This window comes from Acomys minous, assembly GCF_964271855.1.
Source record: "Acomys minous genome assembly, chromosome: 16".
Lineage (NCBI taxonomy): Eukaryota > Metazoa > Chordata > Mammalia > Rodentia > Muridae > Acomys > Acomys minous.
The window spans coordinates 16,455,470-16,471,545 of NC_140498.1; the positions used below are offsets into that span (position 1 = coordinate 16,455,470).

Here is a 16,076-nt window from a genome sequence, read left to right on the forward strand (position 1 = left end):
TGCTTAGTTACAGTGGCCCCAGCGGTGATGACAGCAAATTCTCTGATCTATATGCTATTACCAAAAGCTGAATTATCACATGGTGTTGGTGGCTGTCTGGGGGGACTCGTGCCTGGACTCAGACACTCGAGAGAAGACTGTTGACTCTGGGGTGTGATGTCTTCCTCATCAGAGTGTTGCTTTCCTGTAACCCGAGCATGGTATCTGTGACCTGGGATTCTGTCCTTCTGTCTTCTTAGCTGAATGTTTGCTGTGTCCTCTAAAGCCTGCAGAAGGCCAGACTCCTTAACGTGACCACAGGAAAGAAGAGCCCTTATCACCTGTGGTGGGACTGTCAACTGGTGCTGCCACTGCAGAAATGGGAGTGCTTAGTTCCTCAAAACAGAAGCAGCAGAACTACCATGTGACCCTGCCAAACGATTCTTTTCTGCAGTATAGTATCTGTATTAATTCCTTGAGAATTTCACACATGCATACAATGAATATATTTTGATCATATTCTCTTTTCCACCCATGACTCAGTTAGGGTTTCTTTTGCTGCAAGGAGACACCATGACAAAAAAAAAAAAAAAAAAAAAAAAAAAGCAAGTTGGGGAGGAAAGAGTTTATTTGGCTTTTTACTTCCACATCATTGTAGTCAGATCATTAGAGGAAGTCAGGACCGAAACTCAAGCAGGACAGGAACCTAGAGGCAGGAGCTGTTGCCGAGGCCATGGAGGGGTGCTGCTTACTGGCTTGCTCTACGTGGGGTGCTCAGCTTGCTTTCTTACAGAACCCAGGGTCACCAGCCCAGGAATAGCCCCACCCACAATGGGCTGGGCCCTCCCACATCAATCACTAGTTAAGAAAATGCTCTACAGGCTAGCCTACAACCTGATCTTACGGGGCATTTTCTTAACTAAGTTTTCCTCCTCTCATGATTTTAGCCTGTGTCAAGTTTAACATGAAACTATCCAGCACACCCCTCCCCCAATCCTCCTCACTCTCCACTTCCTCTTTTTTTTTTTTTTAAATTACCCATTGAGTCCAATCTGAGCCACCCATACAATGATGGGTGTGGGGTGGTCCAGTGGAGCATCTTCATCCTGTTAAGGTCACGGCTATAAACCTGGCTCTCCTTCCCTCAGAAGTCATCAACTAACAGTAGAGCCTCAGCTAGGGGTGAGGGCATGCACGTGTGTGTGTGTGTGTGTGTGTGTGTGTGTGTGTGTGTGTGTGTATGTGTGTGTATGTGTATGTGTGTGAGTTCCTTTGCCATTGAAGAGTGAAAGAGGCTCACAGTTGCTTTTTGTGGCAGTTGCAAGGGATAAGTGGCTCCTCAAGGTTGTCACAGGGAGGGCACAGCTCAAGGATGAAGTACGTGACAGTGCTGTTGTCATAAGCAGAGCATGCAGCCACATGCAATTTCCAGGCTGTACTGAGGCCCCACCCATCCTCCTCTCCCTCAGCTCCCAAATATTGGGGTGATCCTTGACTATTCCCTTTCTTTTATTTTTTAAATATATTTTATTAATTTATTCATATTACATCTAAATTGTTATCCCATCCCTTGTACCCTCCCATTCCTCCCTCTCTTTTTCTTTTATACCACAATATAAAGTCCATCAGCACATTCTCTAGGCTTTCACATTTAGAACAGCACTCACCAGCCCGACGTGGTGGCCCACACCTTTAATCTCAGGCAGATGCAAGTGAATTTCTGTGAGTTCGAGAACAGCTTGGTCTAAAAAAGAGAGTTCCAGGCCAGGCGGGGCTACTAGAGAGACTCTAGCTCAAAGAGTAAGGACAACAATAATAGAGTATCCAGAGTGGATGGGGAGAGGTCTCAGATGGTAAAGTGTCATGTGCGCAAGCGTGAACCTGAGTTCAGATCCCCAGCACCCATGGAAACATCCCGGCATGCCTATGATCCAGCACTGGGGAGGTAGAGACAGGAGGATTCCTGGAGCTCCCTGGCCAGCCAGCCTAGCTGAACTGATGGAATCTGGGTTCAGTAAGAGACAAGAGAGCCTGTCTTTATGTGTAAGACTCAAAAGTAACCGAGGAAAACACCAACATTGACCTCTCGCTCCACACCCATGCACATACATGCACACACACACACACACACACACACACACACACACACACACACTGTATCAGCGGCTCTAGCTTGTGCCAGCTCAAATGCCAACTGCTCAGATCCTCTGCACACAAGAATGGGAAGGGGCTAAAGGTAAGTAATTAAGTAAAATCAGAGAGCCCAGCGTGGTGGCGCACACCTTTAATCCCAGCACTTGGAGGCAGAGGCAGTCAGAACCCTGTGAGTTAAAGGCTGGCCTGGTCTACAAAGTGAGTCTAGGACAGCCAGGGCTACACAGAGAAACCTTGTCTCAAAAAATAAATGAATAAAATAAAATAAGGGCTGACAAGATGGCTCCCTAGGTAAAGGCACTTACTGCCAACCTTTCTTTTTCTCTTTCTTTCTTTCTTTCTTTCTTTCTTTCTTTCTTTTTTCTTTTCTTTCCCAAGACAGGGTTTCACTGTGTAGCCATGACTGTCCTGGACTCGCTTTGTAGACCAAGCTGGCCTCGAACTCACAGCGATCCTCCTGCCTCCCAAGTGCTGGGATTAAAGGAGTGTGCCACCACGGCCAGCACTACTGCCAACCCTTAAGCACCCAAGTTTGAACTGCAGGATCCACATGCTGAGAGAACAGACTCTTACAATTTGTTCTCTGACCTTAAGTGACAAGTCATCAAACAATAAATAAATTATTTAATAAAAAGAAATAAAATGAGTGAATTTAAAAAAACTGGGGCGGGGGAGGTGGCACACACCTTTAATCCCAGCACTCAGGAGGCAGAGGCAAATGGATCTCTGTGAGTTCAAGGCCAGCCTGGTCTACAAAGCAAGTCCAGGACAGCCAAGGCTACACAGAGAAACCCTGTCACAAAAAAAACCACCAACAACAAAAACAAACAAACAAACAAAAACACAACCAAACAAGAAACTATTCAGAATTCACCCACTTTGTCGCCCTACTATCTTGCTTTAAACCACTGCCGCTGTCCCCTGGCCAAGAGCTCCCTGGGTGATTTCATTGTTATCTTTTCACTGTTAGGACCAAAAATAACTGACAAAAGCAGCCTGGGGTAGATAAGGTTTTTCTTAGCTTGTGGATCTAGAGGTATTTCTGTCCATCATGGTGAGGATTGTGGATGCTGAGATAGGGTCTCACTATGTGGTCCTGGTTAGCCTGGAAATATAGACTAGACTAGTCTCAAACCAGAGCTCTGCCTGTCTCTGCCTCCAGAGTGCTGGATTAAACGTGTGTATCACCATGCCCAGTCCACCTTTTTTTTTTCTTTTTCCTTTTTTTACGCAAGTGCTCTCAGCGGCCTAGAGTTTGCCACACACACAGTAGTGTGGTTTTAAACAAAAATCTCAAATGTTATATTTTGCCAATAAAGACTCAAGAGCCAGATCCTGGGTAGAAAGGCAGAGAACGCACCCAGCTGACCTTCCTACTCAGCTCAGTTCCAGTCAGAAAAGGGTCAAAAGGTTCACTAGGTCAGCTGACAGCCCAGGAGGAAAAGGTAAAAAAAAAAAAAAAAAAAAACCCAAGGCCAAAAAGCCGTAGGCTAAGGAGCTGAGGAGCCCAAGAGCTAAGAAGTAAAAGCTAAAGAGTTCCTTCTACTTCTCTGCACTGTCTTGTTTGTTTGTTTGTTTTTAGAGACAGGGTTTCTCTGTGTATCCCTGGCTGTCCTGGACTCACTTTGTAGACCAGGCTGGCCTCGAACTCACAGCGATCCGCCTGCCTCTGCCTCTCGAGTACTGGGATTACAGGCGTACGCCACCACCACTCGGCCTCCATGCTGTCTTAAATACCCTTCAACTCAAAGTCCCTCCTACTTTTTAAACCCATCAGGTTTCTTGTTTCACCTCTTGACCTTTATTAAATGCTGTGTGCAGAAAGTTCTGTCGTTAGATGTGTGTGCTAGGGCTCACCCTCGCTAAGCAAAAGACAGGTTTTTACAGTTCACAATCTCAGGGATCACAATGCAACACACTGGGCTGGCTAGTGGGCCCTCCTGTCCTGGCTCAGGCCCTTTGAGACCCACATCTGGAAAGATGGCAGAAGCTGGCTGTGGAGACTGCAGGTCTTGAAGAGCAGCTACAAGGTTGGGGAGAAGGGGGTGCTGACAACTCACAAAGTCCTTCTATGGGAAAGAGCCTGGTTCCCACCCGTCATCATGGGCGTGGCTTCCCTGCTGTTTCTGGTTATCAAGTGTCCATCTGTGCTGTCTGGTGTTTCCAGTTTTAATATGGTTTTTTTTTTTTTTTTGCCTCTTTTTGTTTCCATGCTAGCATCAAGGATGGACCACTGGACAACAGCAAAGATTTCATGAAATCCACAGTAATCTCGTAAAAACTCAACACAGAGCTGTGGGCTAGTGGAGACGCCTCTTTTTTTTTTTTTTCCCCCTGCTTAAAGGAAGAACACAGCCAAAAATGTACCTCATGACCATGATCAGTTCTCTTGTCGAGGTTGCTTGGCTGGGCCAGCACGTCCACAGCCTGCTTCTCGCCTATCTGATTGTGACCTTTGTGCTGCTGCGTCCTGGACTAAACCAACATGGAAACATTTTGGGTTTTGTTTTTGTTTTTGTTTTTTGTTTTTTGAGACAGGATTTCTCTATGGAAACATTTTGAAGTACACTGGACGGGCCAAAGGGGAGACGAACAAGCTTCAGGGCTGCAGTGGAGTATGCCCCGCCCCAGAGAGCAGTTGTCCAGCGCTGTCTGGATACTAAATTGTTACAGCGGCTCTTTGCTTCCCTGGCTCTGCCCTTGTTAATGGAGATTCACACAGGCCAGGCTTCCTGCTGTGTAGTGCCAGGTGTAGCTGGGTGTATTTCCCATCAGTCTTATTCCCATCAGTGTTATTTTTGGCAACTTCCTTTAAAATACTAACGTGGTGAACTTTACTGTTTTGTACAGTGAACTGTGGCTTTGGACAGCTAATATTTGCTTTAGCTACATTCAAGGTCATGGTCTGCGGCTACAGGAAGCTGGTTCTATTGTCCACCCCCACAGTCTGCTTAGCAAACCGCCTGCCTTTGTGAGTACAGAGATTGGGTTTATCACTTTTGATGTAGAGACCACTTAAGATGCATTCCAGATCTTCCACTGTGGGAGAATGCCTACAGAATAGGATAAAACCAATTCTACACCCTAGTGTGCCTACCTCTCTGGTACGAAACAGCAGTTTTAGGAAGCCTTGCCCGATTGCTCGCATGAGGAATCTGACAGCCTTAGACTGACCTCTCATCCCCTTTGCACAGTTTCAGGTTAGTCGTTAACAGCTTTTGAACAACAACCTTCCAGAAGCTTGTATTGAGAGGATGTTAGCACTGTCTTTGTTCCAGATTTTCAGCTGATTTAAAATGTTTGTGACTGCCCAGTGTGGTGGCGCACGCCTTTAATCCCAGCACTCAGGAGCAAGAGGCAGGCGAATCGATGTGAGTTCGAGGCCAGCCTGGTCTAAGAGAGCCAAGGCTACACAGAGAAACCCTGTCTCAAAAAAAAAAAGTTTGTGACTTTACTCCAAGGACAGCCAGGGATAAAAATCTCCTTTGTCCACTCAGTATAAAACAAAAAACCCAAAAAAACTAGATCATCTATTAATTTTTAAGAACAGAAAAAAAGCCTTTAAAAGTAAACCTGGAAATTCTCTCTCTCTCTCTCTCTCTCTCTCTCTCTCTCTCTCTCTCTCTCTCTCTCTCCTCCCCCCCCACCCCCCACCCCCGCCGCCACCTTTTAGTACTGGCTGTATTTTAGTCACTCTAGGTTTGCACTTGGGAGGCAGTATCTACACTGGTGTTTTGACCTTTTTCCCTTGACAATTCTCAGAAAATTGCAGGCCTGCAGCTGGGAACGGACTGCAGAGGATGACTCATTCTGCTCTGTGTAGCGTTTGCAGTTCCTTAAGCTTACTGTGATCACGTGCCCTCTTGGTAGGGAGACTTTTAGAGCAGTTCAAATCTGCAGGACTAAACCTCTTCTGGGCCAAAATAAGACACATGTGGGCTAGCCCATGAACTAGCTGCCACATAGTCTGTGGATCCATTGCCCTGGTGCTGTGAAGCTGAGCCTTGTGTATCTGTCGTTGTTCTCACCTCCTCAGCACTGTTGACGGTGGCGCCTGCTGTAGCGTGTACTTGGTTTTTTGTTTGCTTATTTCTTTACATTTCATGACACCCACCTTAATTTTACATGTTTTATTGTAAATAAGCCTGCCTTTCTACCTGGAACTTTCTGTGTCTATGTGAATAATACATTTCTATCAGCTAGCTACTTTGGCAGTTTTCTTTTTTTTTTTTTTTTTTTTTTTGGTCTTTTCGAGACAGGGTCTCTCTATGTAGCCTTGGCTGTCCTGGACTCACTTTGTAGACCCGACTGGCCTCGAACTCACAGCGATCCACCTGCCTCTGCCTCCCCAGTGCTGGGATTAAAGGCGTGCACCACCACGCCCGGCTTACTTTGGCAGTTTTAATCATTTCTTCTACTTTGTTTTAGTGTCAGAGGGGAAATAATTTAAAAGTTGGAACCTCAAAAACAAACAAACAAACAAACAATCAAACAAAACCTTCCAGTACCCACCTCCGTATTACTGGGCTCACAAGTGTGTGCCACTGTGGGTACCGGGATTTGAACTCAGGTCCTCATGCTTGCGAGGCAAGTGCTTTACCAACTGAGTACTCACTCCAGCTGCAAATGGCTTTTTGAAAGTGTACTTTTTAACCCCTTCTTCCTAATTAGGAGGGGGTCCACGCCATCCTCCTGTGCAGTTGGCATTTGAGCTGGCACAGGCTAGAGACGCTGGTACAGGTGACACTCTGCATCCAGGGCAGCCTCCATTGTGAGGTAGCTGTGGCTTGTTTCCTGCCAGAGGCAACAAACCCTGAGGCTGAGGCCACAGCCAGGTGCCAGAACTTCCGCTCTAATGATATGTTCTTCTTCTCAGTCAGTGTTCTCCACAGACCACAGCATCAAAGGCTGAGCCGGGAGACAGGCTGAAAGTCTGTGTGATGTCAAGGCAGTCCTGAGGGGAATCGGTGACACTCTCCTGGGTACCTCAAGAGTCTGGTGAAGCACCTCCAACCCCAGCTTCTCAAGCCACCACCATCCTCTGATTCACATAACTCTGGGCTTTACCTAGGACCAGGCACACGGAGGAGTCAGGAGCCAGCATCAGAGACCCGCCGTGTATGGATGGCTTCTCCTGATGAAAGCCCGGCAAGGGTCTGCTGTTGCTGAGCGCGTTACCTCTGCTACCTGTTCGCCATGGGCAAGACATCGGTGCTTAGAAAAGACAAATATGAATGGAATTTGTTTGGTGGGTCTAAGGCTTCCTCAAAAGGCAGCAGCAGCACCAGCAGCATCAGTACCAGCAGCAGCACCAGCAGTGTCTCCCCACAGAAGGACCCTCGTGGGGAAGCCGATGCACTATTGTGAGTGGTCCCATCACCCCTCCAGGGCAAGTGCAGCCAGACCTCCACTCTTAAGCCTCCCATGTGTTCCCTGGTGGCACTGCAAAGCTCCAGAACCTAAGAATGTTGACTGTAGCTCTGGGGAGTTGTCTGGGGACACCATGTCTCCCACTCATTACAAAGAACCCAGATAGAGCCTGACGCAAAGAGCACATCCCTGACACCAGGAGGATGCCCGTCCCTCCGCCCTGTCTCTATCCTAGTCCATCTTCCCGCTCCCCAACAGACACAGATCTTCCTATAAACAACCATCACCCATGTTCCGTTTTTACTGCCCCAAACTCAGACGCGTAGAAGATTTTCTCCAGAGAGTCTCACTCTGGAACCCTTCTCTAGAGAGAGTCTCACTCTGGAACCCTTCTCTAGAGAGAGTCTCACTCTGGAACCCTTCTCTAGAGAGAGTCTCACTCTGGAACCCAGACTGGCCTCAAGTTTGCAGTTCTCCTGCTTGGGCCATCTCAGTGGGTGCTGGGATTACGGGAATGCTTCGACCCTCACAAGCAATGGTGATATTTTATATCCAGTCCTAACGTGCCACTTACGTAAAAGCTACAGCTACTTCTCTGACATGTCTTTGGAAGTGCATACAGAAGCCAGAGATATAGCACAGAGCTACCGCCCTTGCCCAGTGTGCACAAGGACCTGGGTCCCAGAGATGGAGGGGGAGACATGGGGGAGACAGAGAGAAATGGAAAGAGAAAAGTGAAAAGTACACACGCAGGCAGGCAGGCACGCACGCACGCACACACACACACAGGCAGGCAGGCATACACACAAACACCAGGCAGCAACCCTGACTTCTGAGGAAGAGGTGTGAGAGGCTGAGACAGGAATGCAGTTTTTATTCACAAGGTTCTTTGATGTGCTTTCTTTTAATTTCTGAATATCTTACGATAAGTCTTACTGTCTAGTTGCCAGCATAGCCCATATATATAATATGGAGGGACTCTATAGATGCCAAGAAACATGGAGCACCATCGTTTGTGAGGAAATTCACTCAGGACCCTGCAAGCGCTTGTGTAAAAATCATGGGCACCTAAACACAAATAGAAATTGCCCCCCACGGCCACGAATGTGCTTGTCACAAAGAGGTCATGGGCACTTGCCATGTACCAACGTATTGTTTCTCAAGGAAAAACAAAACAAAACAAAAAAACAGAAAACTTACATTTCTAAGTGGCTCAGCATAGCCCCCAGCCTATGTGTGATGTCCAAAGCACTGTGACCCAAGGCAACATGCTCTTACCCAAGATGCAATGGGTTCCCATAATGCTTCACTTTCCCAGAAGGTCAGATATAAATGAGGCCAGTGCTATCTGTGAAAGCAGAGAAGGGAGAGTTGTAAAGCTGACAAAAAGGAAAAGCATAAATGGGAGGAGGCTATGATATATTTTCCAGTATTTGTAGCTGTCAAAAAAGAGCTATATAGAAAGACTGGTGTCCCAGGCTTGCTCTGAACTAACTGGGATCCTAGGTGGAGGAACATGTCTCTCTCATGGTGGTAGGGAGGAGAGGAAAATAGGTTTGGCCCACTTGTGGCCTTCACCCTGAGTCAGGGGCTTTCTCTCTGTCAGATTTACAGTGAGGCCTGTGCATCCTTTCGGCCTCCTCCGGGGAAGTCCCATGGCAGCAGAGGGAGTCCCCGCCTGACGCTTGGCAATCTTCAGTGGCCTTCTCCAGGAATCCCGTCATTCCAGCTGCAAGGGATGACACTGCCAGTTTAAACTAGCCCCTGCCTGCTCCTCCAAGGAAGCCCTATGACACCCCTTGACTCTGTTCTCAGAGCCCTGACACAGCCATTCTTTCCAGGCTGGCCAGCAGCTGCTCATATGAGTGTGAAGAGTACTTGCAACCCTGGAACATAGCACTCACCGAGCACACAGTACTCAGTACTCATAGTACTGTGCACGGTGGCTAGTAAGGTTCCTGTTTTATCCCGTGCATAGCATGAACCTATATTGTGTTTGTGGAGACCTGTATGTATTTATTTAAATGAATATTGGCATGAAGGGCTGGAGAGGGTCAGCAAATACTTTATATATTCTACACAATTATTGTACTTTCTCTAGTAAGTTGATGGCCTAGTGAGCAGGCAGGCAGGCATGGTGGCATCCCGGCTTCCAGGGGCAGATGTAGGAAGATCAGGAGTTCTAGGCCATGCTGGGCTACACAGCAAATTTGAGACCATCCTGGGTTACATAAGACTGTCTCAAAAGACAAAAATCTTTACATTTTTAAACTCAAATGGCCTGCCAATAAATGTCTTTCTAAGGATTAGAAGTCTAGTAGGCTTCGATGATTATTATTTGGGAGAATACGGTCCAAGGGGTCTCCTAAATGGGAGCAATTTGTATCTGCTTCCTGTTTGTTGGCCTTCCTGAGCTGGCACCGTGTTCCAGGACAGTACCCCAGAAGTGAGAGTCACCCTAGAGTCCACACACCTGGGCCTGCCCTCTCCACAATACACACACACACACACACACACACACACACACACACACACACACATGCACACGCACACACACATGCACGCATGTGAGCATGTACACGCACATGCACACACTCGCACACACACGTGAGTGTGCACACACATGCACGCATGCGAGCATGTACACGCACACACACACATGCATACATGCACGCACATGCTGGGAGGAAGCTAGGAGGCAGCCCTGCCTCGCCTTCCCTTTCCATTTCTTCTCTTTTTTCTTCCCTCCCCTCTTTTCTTCTGCCCTTGCCCCCCCACCCACCCACCCACCTTTCCCTTCTCCACAATATCTTCTTCTCTCACCTTCCCTACCACAGGTTTATGCAAATCTTTATCCATCTGTTGAAAAGCAACATTGGCACAGGGTTCCTGGGACTTCCCCTGGCTGTGAAAAATGCCGGATTGTTGGTAAGAGGCACCATTGGCTAGGAATCAGATTTGTCCACGTTTGGGGAGAGACAAGTCTCGAGACCTCTGTGATGGGGTGACTCTCGGGGACTGGGCTCCGCCATAGCAGCTGTGCCCATCAATTAATTCCCTAGAGTCAACTGAGCCCTCCCGGAGAGGGTGGCCATTGCTCAGAGTCCCCGCTCACCACCCGCCTCTCCAGTCCTCACGGTTTCATGTCACCCACTTACCCTTTCACACTACACTACCCTTGGCCCTGTAAACTTGTATGTGTGTGACTCCTGTTTCATACAGCACCGAGTGGCCCTGGAAGGCTGTGGCAAGAGGCTGTCCGGTTCCAGGCCAACCGAGGCTATGTAGTGAGTTTCAAGTAAGCCTGAGCTACATCGCAAGACTGCCTCAAAAACAAACAAACGAAAAGCTCACAAGGGTTAAGGCTGTGGCTTAGTCAAAGGTTGGTTATATGAAGCCCTGAGTCCTAAGCACTGAAAAATAAAAACAAGAATAAAGCCATCTGATGGTGTGCGGGACAGGAGCAAAGCATAGGAATAAGAATGTCCCCAACCAACCCCCCCTGTTCCCTACAGCCAGTGGACACTATCTCCTGGTTTATGCCTCCTCTCAGAAACTGTACCATGTCCTATGAGCACAAAGGCTGTACCTTATATGTCCCTTCCCTGGAGTCCTTAGAGGGCCTGCAAAAGTCTGACATACTCACTCTGAATCTGCGATAACAAACCATATGACTCCCCTTGTTCCCCACAGTCCAGCTCTGGAGTCCTGCACACGGAAAGCCCCAGTAGTGCCCCTTAGGGTTGAGGTAACACAATGTGCAGAATCTCTCTCCAGTCAGCTCATCTTCTCCAGGCCTGATGATAAGTGGCCCCTTGCTTCCTCCCACCTAACTTCTAATGTTTAGCAGTTTCAGGCAGAAGGAGGACCCTCTCCATCAGACGTCTGCAGGAGAGCCTTAAATCCACATAGCTTCAGACAGTCTCTGTCAGCATGCTCCGGGATGCCTTGCTAGCTCTTTGGACTGACTTCTTTTCCTCTGAGAGTAGGAGTGTGCCTGCCCCCCAGGATTTAAGGTTGTAAACAAGATGGGGTTCAGCCATGTGGAGGCTGCTTCCTCGTGCAGTCTAACAGCACACTTGACCCCACATTTGCTCCTTTGTGACAAAATAATGTCACCTAGGGCACATCTATAAAGACACATTGTGCCCTTCTGGTCATGTCCAGAAGACTGTGATTCACAATCAACCTTGCTTCTTAATTTTTTTTTTGTTTTTTGGTTCCCCCCCACACACACACACAGTCCACAGAGGCTTATTATTTATGTTTTACATCTCTAGAAAAAGAATCCCAGGATCTTCCCTCCTGTGTGTTTTCATCTTGCTTCTTCATGGTCCATGATGCCAGCTGAGGGTGTCGGTGCAATGAAGCCAAACTGACGAGACTAGAGCAGATTGTGCTGCCATTTTTCTAGGTCCTTGAGTTGCGCATCAAATCTAGGGTTGGTCACTCCACACTTGTTCAGTCTGCCCGTGAGGTTCACGACAATTGTCCCAGCTCTGGATCTGACAAGCAGACTCGCTGGAGCAGTGTTCCACAGCCAGCCCCCCCTCCCCCCCTCATAGTCTGCAATATCCAGGGACAGTTTCTATTGTCAATTCTGTGAGGGGAAGGTCCCCACCCAGGGGTGCAGCCCCACCCCACATCCTGCACTGCACAGAGTGCCTCAAACTGGCCTCAACAGACTCACCTGTCACAATGTCCCTGAGGCCTGATGATTAACCCTGGTCTTTAAGGATCTTAGGAGAGCTGGAGCTAAGGTGTGTAAAGGAGTTAAATTTATCATGGAGGATTCTGGAAGAATATACTTGGTGGTAGATGAACAAGGGCCTGGGCTATATGGAATGGTGGACTCTGTCACAATCTGGAAGAACTTTAACCAGTGTGGGGCAGTAGGATCCAGGGACAGAGAACATTGAGCTAAATGTTCATCATAGACAACTTCCAGTTCACTGGTTAGAGCTGACTGGTTGGATAGTTGGATGGTTGGTTAGTTGGTTGGCTGGTTAGTTGGTTGGTTGGCTGGTTGGTTGGTTGGTTGGCTAGCTGAGTATCTGGATAGTTGGTTAGTTAGTTGGCTGATTGGTTGGTTAGCTGATTGGATAATTGGATGGTTGGTTAGTTGGTTGGCTGATTGGTTGGTTACCTTATTGGATAGTTGGATGGTTGTTTAGTTGGTTGGCTGGATGGTAAGCTGGTTGGCTTACTGGTTGTTTAGGTTGGTTGGTTAGCTGACTATTTGGATAGTTGGTTAGTTTGTTGGTTAGTTGGCTGATTGGTTGGTTGGCTGGTTGATGATTACAGGGTCTCACTCACCACATAGTTCAAACTGGCCTCAAACTCACAGTGATCCTCCTGCCTCAGCCTAAGTGCCGATATTGTTGACATGTGCCTCCATACACAGCAAATTTTCTGCCATCTTGAGCCAGTGCTAGGATGGAATCCAGGATGTCACATATGCTTAACAAGCCCTTACCACTGCACTATAGTCCAGCTGGAGATTTTTATTCTGAGAAGAGCCCTAGTGCCCTGATTGCACCAGGGCTGGGTTGTGGATGTGGCCAGCTTTCATCTCACTGTCTTCTTGTCCTGTTCCTCCAGGTGGGGCCTGTCAGCCTCTTGGCCATCGGGGTCCTCACAGTCCACTGTATGGATATCCTGCTGAATTGTGCCAGCCACCTTACCCAGAGGTCAGAGCCCACAATTCTCGCCCTATAGGTCCAATCCCAGGGCCACTTCTCCAGGCTACCGCCTCTGCTTCTCTGGGTCTTCTAGAGGTAGCAGAGGGATTTAGGAAGAGTCTTAATCAAAAAACCGTTTTCTAGTTTGAGGAGCCACATAGGCCCATGTGTTTGAACACTTAGCCCAGCTAGTGGCAGCATCTGAGGAGGCTACGGAAAGGAGGTGGAGCTTGTGGGAGGAAGTGGGCCTTGTGCTTCCTGATTTGTTGATGTGAGGAGCTCCAGTCTCACACTCCTACCCATGAACTCTACCGTGACTTTCTCAGCATGGTGAACTGTATCCCTTCAAACTGTGAGCCAAAATAAACCCACCCTCCCTCAAGTCGTTTCCTGTCAGGTATTTGGTTACTTTACAGAATACAGCCAGGCCTGCAGACCTGTGGTAGATGCTTCACTAGTACCTATGAGCCCCTGGGTTCCATCCCCAGCACCTCCAAAAGAAGCTAACACGGGGTGTTAGTGTGGGGCCCGTTCTGCAGCTACTGAATTAGAAGCCACTCTGGCATCCACACCCCTTTGAACCTCAGTCTCCTCACTTAGAGGCACCAAAGGCAGCAAAATGTACAAGAGTGCCCTATGAAATACTGGGTATGTGCAGGATCCTCAGACATCCTCTTGGTTTGTTTTTCTTTTGAATTTTGAATATTACTTTTTATCTGTATGTATGTGTGCACTCTTATGAGTTTATGTGGACCATATGTGTGCAGGAGTCCCCTGAAGCCAGAAGAAAGGATCAGATGCCCTGAAACTGGAGTTACAGATAGTTGTGAGGCACCGTGTGGGTTCTAGGTCCTCTGTAAAAGCAGTAAGTGCTCCTAACCACTGAGCCATCTCTTCAGCCCTACCTCCCCTTTTATTTGAGACAGGGTCTCATGTAATCTAGGCTTGCCTCCAAATGGCTGGATAGCTGAAGAGGACTTTGAATTCCTGACCTACTTGCCTCCACCTCACAAGTTCTTCCAACAAAGTCACATGATTTCATACCCCTTTAATGCAGTGCTAGGCAAGTACTCTACCAAATGAGTGACAGTCCCATGCCCGCCTTTCTTTCTTTCTTTCTTTCTTTCTTTCTTTCTTTCTTTTTTAATCTCCCTACTCCAATACAGGTACTTTGCCAGGGTCACTTGTTCCAAGAAAACCCTTTCAAGGCAAGTTAATAAAAGTGAAGAAGACATGTTTGCAATGGCTCCAGTCATTAACTGCACATCACACTGCCTGTAACTCCAATTTCAGGAGGTCCAATGCTCTCTTCTGGCTTTCATTAACACTAGAACTCACATGCAGAGGCTGATACAGACACAGGTTTATACAGCTGAAATCATTTTTGCTTGTTTTTTCTTTCTTTCTTTCTTTCTTTCTTTCTTTCTTTCTTTCTTTCTTTCTTTTTCAAGATAGAGTTTCTCTGTTACACAAAGCCCTCACTGTCCTGGACTCACTTTGGAGACCAGGCTAGGCTCGAACTCACAGTGATCTGACTGCCTCTGTCTCCCGAGTGCTGGGATTATAGGCATGTGCCACCATGCCCGGCTTACATCTGAAATCTCAGTGGTTTCTTTCTCAGAAAGAAAAGAGAACACAAGAAAAATACAGAGTACTGCGCTCCTCAGGGCCCAGTCACCTCCACTGCATTCAGGTCCAAGTGTGTCACTGGAAGTGAGGAAAGGCCTTTATAGAATTCAAGGCTGAGGCAGGAGGATTGCCAGTTCCAGGCTGGCCTGGGCTACCCTGAGCATTTTTGAAGCAAGGATATAAAGTAAACATTTCCATGGGCTGGCGATGTAGCTCAGTGGGAGAGCACTCTCACCTGGCATGCAAGCTCAGTCTCCAAAACTCATCCTAAAGCCAAATACACCGAACCCGAATAGTGGATGTTCCTGGAGCGTGTGCTGATCAGAGCAGCCTTTCAGCTCATAAAACAAGTCACTCATCAGGGTTTCGGCTCACTCAGCGGTGAGGCAATTGGTGTGATTCTGCTGAGCCAAGGGCTTTGCAAGACTCCTGTTCTCCTTCCTGGAGCTCCCTGGGACAGACGCTGTTTTTTATTCCCACTTTACAGATGAATACATTCAGGCTTCAGTCCTTTGCCCTGGGTCACACAGCTGGGAAATGGCAGAGCTGGTCTTGGAAGATCTGACTTTTTTTTTTCTAATTAGTCCTTTGAACACTTCATACAAAGTGCTTGGATCATGTTCACCCCCGTCCCCTAGTTCCTTCCAGATCCACACTCCCTTCGCCACCCTCCCCACTCTGTACCACCTTCCTTTCCCTTCCTTTCCTTTCCCCCTCCTTCCTTCCTACCTCTCTTTTATTATTAAGCCCATCCTTAACCAGCAGTGACTCTCTGAATGGCTCCTTCTCAAGCCCTCTGGGTCCTCACACTTCCTGCAAGCACCAACCTGCCAGCAATTACATCACTCCGGCTTTGTCCTTTGGCTGATGGCATCGTTCATTTCTCTCTGACATTTAGGACAATGGTCCTTTATCCCACTAGGGCCTTCTGCCACTTTTGTTTTTGGTAGCTTCCCAGACTGTCATTAACTCTATATAATTCAGAATAAACTTGATCTCTGAATCTCCTGCGTCTACCTCTAGAGTCCTGGGGTGACAGCAAGCTGGTTTAGAGGGCTTCATAAAAGTTCTAATAAGCCTTGAGCCAGGGGCAGTGGTGGCGCACGGCTTTAATCCCAGCACTTGGGAGGCAGAGGCGGCCGGATCGCTGTGAGTTCGAGGCCACCCTGGTCTACAAAGCAAGTCCAGGACAGTCAAGGCTACACAGAGAAACCCTGTCTCCAAACAAACAAACAAAAAAGTTCTAAGCCTCATCTCTATCCC

The 16,076-nt window shown here is 47.8% G+C and overlaps 1 protein-coding gene and 1 pseudogene across 2 annotated transcripts in view; both read left to right on the forward strand.

Annotated features, from left to right (window-relative positions):
• The first annotated feature begins 1,883 nt into the window (after window positions 1-1,883).
• On the forward strand, window positions 1,884-5,338 carry LOC311586345 (ADP-ribosylation factor-like protein 6-interacting protein 1; annotated as a pseudogene). Its single transcript has 3 exons — window positions 1,884-1,924; window positions 4,114-4,633; window positions 5,328-5,338. The product of its transcript is annotated as an ADP-ribosylation factor-like protein 6-interacting protein 1 (transcript).
• Window positions 5,003-16,076, forward strand: part of LOC311586421 (proton-coupled amino acid transporter 3) — a 31,770-nt gene continuing 20,696 nt past the window's right edge. The window contains exons 1-4 of the mRNA XM_084762408.1: window positions 5,003-5,104; window positions 7,010-7,496; window positions 10,341-10,431; window positions 13,105-13,193. Coding sequence (XP_084618534.1) covers window positions 7,330-7,496; window positions 10,341-10,431; window positions 13,105-13,193 — 347 coding nt within the window. The 5' untranslated portion in view covers window positions 5,003-5,104; window positions 7,010-7,329. The remainder of the gene's footprint in view (window positions 5,105-7,009; window positions 7,497-10,340; window positions 10,432-13,104; window positions 13,194-16,076) is intronic.